At 42.6% G+C, this 9,067-nt stretch overlaps 1 gene segment (V, D, J or C); it reads right to left on the minus strand.

The window, feature by feature from the left end:
* Nucleotides 1-6,917, minus strand: part of LOC101361900 (immunoglobulin lambda variable 1-40-like) — a 16,810-nt gene extending 9,893 nt beyond the window's left edge. The window contains 1 exon segment of the V gene segment in view: nt 6,872-6,917. Within this exon segment, the coding sequence occupies nt 6,872-6,917 (46 nt within the window).
* Between the last annotated feature and the right edge of the window lie 2,150 nt (nt 6,918-9,067).

Raw genomic sequence — 9,067 nt, forward strand, 5'->3', positions numbered from 1 at the left:
ATACATATATATATTTTTTTATTTATTTGCTGCACTGGTTTTCCTTCTTTAGAGAACCCAGCTTAAGACAGAAGGTTTAAAGTATTCTTGCTTTAAAAGGGGATTTGAGGGAAATAGCCATGTGGATGTCAAGGAGAAGAATGTTCCAAACAAGACAAATTAAAGAGTACAAAACCTAAAAATGGGACTTTTGATGTGCTTAAGTAACAGCAAAGAAGTCTGTGAGGTTGGCACAGAGTGAGTGAATGGAAGATGATCAAGACAGTGGCAGATGGGGGTGGGGTGAGGCAGGGCAGTCAGACCAGTTGCTTTTTTTTTATCTGCTCTCCTTCAAAACCCATGCTAACCATCCCCCGGAGACATCACAAATGTCCTGATCAGTCCAAATCCTCCCTGTTGCTAAGGTGAATCTGTCGCAATCTAACAAGGATTCTACTTCCTAATAGGTTGATAACATTTGCATTTATGTTCATACATGAGCTTTTCCTATAACTTTGAAATCTTATATTGGTCCTGTTGGGTTGCAAGTCATGGTTTTATTAAAACAAAGAAATGAGTTTAACCTCCGTTCCTTCTGTTTTAAGTCTTTGGAAAAAATTTCTGTATGTTTGATAGAACTTTCTCATGATGCCTTCTGGCTTGGCCTTTTGTTAGAGGAAAAAATATTTGATCACTGATTTGGGGTATGTACATTATGTATGTATACATGCATGCATATTTGTATGTGTGTATTTTTTCTTTTTTTTTTTTTGAAGAGTCCCAGTCATTGTGGATGGCAGGGTCAGAATAGTCTAATCCAGAACACTGGAAGCAGGAGAGATGGTAGGAAGAACGAGATGTCTGACTACCCTTACCCAGGTACCAGGTGCAAAAGTCAGTGCTGATGTGCCTTCATTATCCTTTCACTTGTCCTATAATGGAAATTCCCTTTCTAATATGTGAGAAGGGTGAACTGTGAGGAATGTGGCCATGAAGGAGATGCCCTCAGAGCTCTGCTTGCTGAAGCCTCATTGTTGGAATTGAGTGAACTCTTCCCCAAGTATCACTTATCCTTTGCTCAGACAATCTTATTGGTTAAGTTGCTTTATGTAGATTTGTTCCTGTGAGGTGATTGTCCTCACCCTTTCTGGGTGTATCAGGCCTGGACAATAACTTTATGCGGGGTGGAGGATGAAATATGAAGCAAGGGTGTGAGTGGGAGCTGAGTGCTCATGTGGCTCCTGGGCGATCCCAGGTGAAGGAGAGTTACACTTCAATATGGACACTGATTGCCCAAGTATGTGAGAGCGAGTAGAGTATTATTCTTACTGGCCTGGCCCAGAACCTTGCCTTTCAAGACTAGTGCATCAGAGTCTCTTGCTGGTCTCAGAACCCAGACTCTCCAGCCACTCAGGCACTACCCAGCACTTCTGGAAGTGCCTCTTGACTTTGACCTATGGATCTCTCTAATGTCATTACCCAGGGCAGATGATTAAGGGAGCTGTCTCCATAGTGTTTGGGGCTGAAATATTTTCTCTAATTTACTAATGATCTTCAGGTTACTAAATATGGGTGTATTGTACAGTCCTTATTGCACCACGTTTTTCTGAATTGCCTGAAATTTGAGTTTGTTTCTACTAGGTTTCTAGGGTAATTCCAGTCTAGGACAACCTTAAATAAAGTTCATGGCTTAAAATTCCCTTAGAGTACCCCGTTGGTTTATCAAAAAACAAAACAAAACAAAAATTTGTTGCCGTAGGTCAATTCCAACTCATAGCAACACTATAGGAGAGAGTAGAACTGCCCCCATAGAGTTCCCAAGACTAATTTTTACAGAAGCAGATTTCCACATCTTCCTCCTATGGAGCTGGCTGGTAGTTTTGAATCTCCAACCTTTCAATTAGCAGCTGCACACTTAATCACTGCACCACTAGGGTTCCTCGTTGGTTCATACCTGGTAGTAATTTTATGTTGGTTACCCTTACAGGTTGACTTATTTTCTTGTTGATGATGATAATGTTCTTATTGTTTTTGTGACAGGCTCCTGTTAGATCCTCATTCCCCATTGTATAGACTGTGGCTTTTGATGTCTGTCTTTCTTGTGAGAATATAGTGCTGTCCGGGAAACAGTGTGCTCTGGCCCTTCTTCTCTGATTTTCATTTACCCTTCTTTTTTATCCTGGAGATTCATTATTGTCTTGTTATTCTAGTATATTTAGGATTCTCTTATTCTAATTTATAACAGTCATTATTACTAAGGTCAATATCATCAGTCAGAACAAGGCTGGGGCCAACTGCGGAATGGACCATCCATGGCTCATAAGCAAGTTCAAGTTGAAACTGAAGAAAATTAGAACAAGTCCACGAGAGCCAAAGTACGACCTTGAGAGTGTCCCACCTGCATTTAGAGACCATCTCAAGAATAGATTTGATGCATTGAACACTAATGACTGAAGACCAGATGAGTTGTGGAATGACATCAAGGACATCACACATGAAGAAACCAAGAGGGTATTAAAGAGACAGAAAAGAAAGAAAAGACCAAAATGGATATCAGAAGAGACTCTGAAACTTGTTCTTGAATATAGGGTAACTAAAGCAAAAGGAAGAAATGGTGAAGTAAAAGGGCTGAACAGGATGTTTTAACGGGTGGTTAGAGAAGACAAAGTAAAGTATTATAATCACATGTGCAAAGACCTGGAGATAGAAAACCAAAAGGGAAGAACACCCTTGGCATTTCTAAAGCTTAAAGAACTGAAGAAAAAAATTCAAGCCTCGAGTTGCAATATTGAGGGATTCTATGGTGAAAATATTAAAAAAAAAAAAAAACCTCAGGAATCATCAAAAGAAGATCTAAGGAGTACACAGAGTGACTATACCAAAAAGAATTGGTCGATGTTCAACCATTTCAGGAGGTAGCGTATGATCAGGGACCCATGGTACTGAAGGAAGAGGTTCAAGGTGTACTGAAGACAATGGAGAAAAACAAGGCTCCAGGAATTGATGGAATACCAATTGAGATGTTTCAACAAATAGATGCATCACTGGAGGTGCTTACTCATTTATGCCAAGAAACTTGGAAGACAGGTACCTGGCCAACTGACTGGAAGAGATCCATATTTATGCCTATTCCCAAGAAAGGTGATCCAACTAAATGCAGGGATTATTGAATAATATCATTAATATCACACACAAGTAAAATTTTGCTAAAGATCATTTTAAAGTGGCTGCAGCAGTATATCAACAGGGAACTACCAGAAATTCAAGCCAGATCCAGAATAGAACTTGGAACCAGATATATAATTGCTGATGTCAGCTGGATCCTAGATGAAAGCAGAGAATATGAGAAAGATGTTTACCTGTGTTTTATTAACTATACAAAGGAATTTAACTGTGTGGAGCATAACAAATGATGGATAACATTGCGAAGAATGGGAATTCCAGAACACTTAATTATGCTCATGAGGAACCTGTACATAGATCCAACAGAACAAGGGGATACTTCGTGGTTTAAAGTCAGGAAATGTGTATATCTGAGTTGTATCCTTTCACCATATCTATTCAATCTGTATGCTGAGCAAATAATCCAAGAAGCTGGACTATGTGAAGAAGAACGGGGTATCAGAATTGGAGGAAGACTCATTAACAACCTGCATTATGCAGATGGCACAACCTAGCTTGCTGAAAGTGAAGAGGACTTGAAGCACTTACTGATGAAGATCAAAGACCACAGCTTTCAATATGATTTACACCTCAACATAAAGAAAACAAAAATCCTCACATCACGATAAACAGAGAAAAGATTGAAGTTGTCAAGGATTTCATTTTCCTCGGATCCACAATCAACACCCATGGAAACAGCAGTCAAGAAATCAAACAACCATTACATTGGGCAAATCTGCTGCAAAAGACCTCTTTAAAGTGTTGAAAGGCAAAGATGTCACCTTGAAGACTAACGTGCGACTGACCCAAGCCATGGTATTTTCAATCGCCTCATACGCATGGGAAAGCTGAACAATGAATAAAGAAGACTGAAGAAGAATTGATGCCTTTGAATTGTGGTGTTGGAGAAGAATATTGAATATATCATGGACTGCCAAAAGAATGAACAAATCTGTCTTAGAACAAGTAGGACCAGAGCGCTCCTTAGAAGCAAAGATGGAGAGCCTATGTCTCACATACTTTTGACATGTTATAAGGAAAGATCGTTCCCTGGAGAAGGACATCATGCTTGGTAAAGTAGAGGGTCAGTGAAAAAGAGGAAGACCCTCAATGAGATGGATTGACACAGTGGCTGCTACAATAGGCTCAAGCATAACAATGGTTGTGAGGATGGCCCAGGACCGGGCAGTGTTTCGTTCTGTTGTACATAGGGTTACTATAAGTCAGAACTGACTCAATGATACCTAAAAACAACAACATTGTTACTAAGATTAATATAAAAAGACGCACTAGTATGTACAAACCTTCTCCCTTTTGTAGATATTTTTCTTCCACTCCTGAATAGCTTCCATAGTCTGCTGTTCCAGTCACATTGGGTTATAATCAAGATTATTTGTTAAATATTCCATGGACTGACATTGAACTAAGAATAGTAATTTCTGGAAATGTTCCTATAATATTAAGGTTCTCTGTGATAATGGGCTTTGGGTTGGTAGTCTTTAGGTGTCCAAATAACTGACACATAATCACAGAGTAGAAAGAATTAAGAATCATGGGACTAAAGGAGAAAAATGAGTAGGCGATGGGTCTGAAGGCAGGTCTTGAATAGGTGGGGTTGTCCTGTACCTGGGAATTCAGGAGCTCAACGAGGACATAATCTCAGAAAAAAGAGAGACGCTGGGCTTTCCTGAGGATTCTGAGCTCAGGGAATGATCATCAACACCTGGGCAAGGTTCAGGGACACCAAGGATGCCAGAAAGAGAGGAACCTGGGTATCCTAGGTCACACATACTAGACTTATGTCTTCTTGTCATCTTCATCCAGCGTGCATTGGGATATATTTGCTTCTAGAGACAAAGTGATTCTGTCTGCACTGACAAACAGTAAGGAAAGGTTTATTTTCCACTGACTTTGCAAAGTTAGACTGAGTTGAGAGCATCCAGGCCCTCTGGTTTTAGTAGTACAAGGACCAGTTGATGCTAAAACCTGAGCTGGTGTTTGTTACTGGCCTGAACAAGAGAGGGAGTAAAGGGCAGATCCTTATCTCATTCCTTCATAGGACTGGAGCTCTGCACGGCATTGGGTTTCTGTTCAGCTTTTGACAATAATAATCAGCCTCATCCTCAGGCTGCAGTCCAGAGGCAAACCAGAAGGCCATGTTGCTAACCCCCAAAAAGGAGAATTAGACTAAACCTCTGAGATTGATCACTAATGTCCTAGGTCACAAACTTAAGGGCTCTGCCTGGACCCTTGATATAATTGCTATGTTAACTCCCAATGTCTCCCTTCTATTCCAGGCAGGAGATGGTGTTATTGGTATCTGTGACCTCTCAAGAACTTCTCAGGGTGAGGTTACCCAGACAAATATTGGGGAGCTTCTGCTCCCTGAAGTTCCACAGCCCCACCTCTATACCGTGTCTTGTTGAAAAGCTCAAATGAGGTACAAGTGAAGAGAAGGATCCAAATCCATTTGTGTAGGCACATGGAAACCCACCCAGACAAATTTCCATGGGTTCTGAGTGGGATCAGTTGTAGGAAAGTCACATTCATGGAACCTAGTTCACCCACTTCCCCTGAAGTTGGCTCAGCACTCTTCCAGCAATGGTAGAGCATCATATTCACCCTATCAAACCCCACAAACAGCTGTTCTGGCCTCAGGGCCCAAATTTCTCCATGACTAATCCTCTGCTCCCTGAAATCACATCTGAGGGTAAAGGGGCCCATCTAGTGTGCCAGGCCAGCCCTGTGCCTGGAATTCCTCCTAGACTTGTGTCATCACATATTTTACACCTTGGTGCCTCACCCCTGGACACCATGAGCCTCAGCTAACACTGATCACAGGTGACTGGGGGATGGTGAGGCAAGAACGTCCATGCTCTGACCTTCAAGAGCAGAGTCTATGCCATAGAGAGACCGTCCGTCTGCTGAGATCATCGTCCCTGGGCCTCTGAACTAGAAGGAAACTGGGACCTACAGGCATGATTCCTTTCAAGAGAAGAAGGACAGCTTATGGGCTCTGGTTTATATCGCATATGGGCCCCAGGGTGTAGCTCCACTACTATTGTGGGGTTTTTTTTCATTTTGTTTATTTATTTGTTTTTATTTTTTGTTTTACTGGATCTTCAGAAACATTGAACGGGAAATTGGGAGGAGAGACATTATGACCAAGAAGTTATCTCCAGGTATAGTCAGTGTACATGAAAGTTATTTCAATAATAGAAAAGTGTCAGCATCAGAGACCCTGAGCAGTTTGGGGTTCTGTCCCACTTCCCCATCTGCCTGTGTCACTGTGAGAAATACTGTTGTACCCAGTCATACAGTAATAATTGGCCTTGTCCTCAAGCTGCAGTCCAGAGATGAGAAAGCGCTTTCATTAGCCGAGGCATCTTTGGATCCAGAGAAGCAGCTGGAGACCCCAGATCCAAAATTTGTACTCGAGGAGTAGTATAGTAGGTACCTGGGAGGGCTCTCTGGCTTCTGCTGGTATTAGCACATGTTTTTTCCTCCGACACTGATGTCACTGCTCAGGGTGCAGGTGAGTCTCACAGATGATCCCAGGGATGCAGAGAGGGAGGGTGGCTGAGTCAGCAGAGGCTGGGAGAGGAAACTTGCAAATACAGACACACATGACTGATGGGGCTTGGGCCATGGTGAAGCTGCTTGACGATCTATGCCAGAGGAGCTGACTCAGGCTAGGGGGTTTCCCCGGGTCTATGAGTTCTGTCCCTACCTGTGCAGTGAGTGAGGAGCACAAGGAGGCGAGGGGTCCAGGCCATGGTGGACACAGTCCTGCTGAGGTCCCACAGTGTGGCTGGGCTGCCCTAGGCTTGTCTTATCTCTCCTACTGCCACAGGGAGAAAGAGGGGCTGTTTATGCAATTTTTCCCCTCTTCTGGCTCTTTCAAACCCCACCCGACCACTGATGCAGGACCCTGAGAAAGGACCCTGAGGACATAGGTCTAAGGAGGGGAATGCCGTCTGTGTGGCCTCCAAGAGGGTCATGGTGGGAGCAGCTGTTGGGAGCACATCTGGGACCCTGCTCAGGAGGCTTTGCCAGGCTGGAGAGAGCACTGCTGCTGAGTCTTGTCAGTGATAGCAGAGGGAGCTCAGCCTCTGCCCCCAGTGGTGCTCACCCAGCCGAGAGATTCCCCATTTTGAGGGCCCAGGTACAGCTTCACAGTGATCCCTGCTGGTCACCTGTTTATCTTCAATGTCTTCAGAGGTCCTTAGCTTTCTGCCCCCGAACTTTGTCACTATCATTCAATCAACAATGACTGGGATGCCTGTTTGAAGCACTGTGCTCAGCTCCAATTTGTTGAATTAAAACACTCTGTCTGCTCTGTCTGTGGTTTAGAGAGGCTTGTGAAATAGAGGGGAATATTTCAAGAGACGGACAATCCCATGAATATGAGAAGCTCTGCAAAACATGAAAAACCAGGTATGTGGGTTACTTAGTGAGCTTCTCTGAGGAGGTTTCCTTCAATTTACATCTGGAAGAATGATTAGAGATGTGGTTCTCCAGGTGAAGAAATAGAAAATTGAAAGAAAATCAGTGTGACAGTGTTCAATCCAAGAAGAAATGTGACAGTTTTACAGACTGGAAAAACCATAGATAGACATTGCAGACGGGAGATAGGAAGAGCTAGAGTGAGCAGTGCAACACTTAGGAAAGAATGTTGTCTTGAAAGCAAGAGTTAGAAGGAAATACAGGAAGAGGAGATGCATTGGAGTGATGTTCAACTGTAGAACCTTGAGGATAGTGGAGGAGTGGACCTCTTGGGAGAGAAAAGAGGGAGGGAGAGCATATTATAAACCGGAAGTATCTAGTATGGACAACCAGGTGGATGGTGTTGCTGTCTAGTGCAGTAGAGAATAAGGTAAATAGGTTGCTTCTGTATTTATAAAGTAGTTGAATATCTGGGATGCATTTCAAAATCCTGATTACCATGTTCAGAAGCGGTTGGCTCTGACCTTGTCAGGTAATAGATATTACCATTGTGTTAAAGGTGTAGCTTTGTGCTACGTGCAGTCATTAATGAAGTGATGTGGATATTCAGAAGAGACAAAACTTGTGAGAGAACCCTGGGCAACACCCCCCATTTACAAAATGGGTAAAAAGAGTCCTGAAAACATATTTCACTGGTTAAGGTTTTCTCTTCTTTATATACCCACTTATTTGTTTAATCACTCACCCAATACATTTTATTATATTATTACATTCTATTATTGTTAAGTATATCTGCTCTGGGTAAGGTAACTGGTAAGGTGGCTATAGGATTAGGAGAAACTGAGACACTTTTATCTGCTGCCAAACAAATGTTGCAGAGAGAATTGACATACTAAAGATGAATTTTTGTGTGTGTGTGTGATATTTGCAGACTTTCTCATTCTGGGAGTCAGCTCCAGGATGGGTGATGGAGGGAGCAAGAGGGCACAGTGTCCACAGTCTGGTTGAGTTGCCTTCAACTGCAGGTATCATGAAGAGGTTGGGAATGAAGTAACACGTGGGCCTCATCATGACATGAGACGAAATATTCACCCCTGCACCCTACTCTTATCCTCAAGCCCGTTCTTTTCCATCATTACAATCACTCCTTTGCAAGATCCCTCCTGTTTCTCGCTTCTTTGTGGCTTCAGTGCACTTACTTGACAAAACCCCATGCATGAGAAACAAACCTTCATCTACTTTTCAATGACATCCATACAACTCAATGCGCCTTGATAAAAGCAAGAGGCCATGCTGACCCATAAAACAAAAACAAAAACAAAACCTGTTGTTGCCAAGTTGATTCCAACTCCTAGCGACCGTATAGAACAGAGTAGAAATGCCCATAAGTTTTCCAAGGAGTGGCTAGTGGATTTGAACTGCTGACCTCTTGGTTAGCAGCCAAGCTCTTAACAACTGCTGGCCTATGGGAGACTCTAAA

The sequence above is a fragment of the Trichechus manatus genome, unplaced genomic scaffold, assembly GCF_000243295.1.
Source record: "Trichechus manatus latirostris isolate Lorelei unplaced genomic scaffold, TriManLat1.0 scaffold00157, whole genome shotgun sequence".
Taxonomy (NCBI): Eukaryota; Metazoa; Chordata; class Mammalia; order Sirenia; family Trichechidae; genus Trichechus; species Trichechus manatus.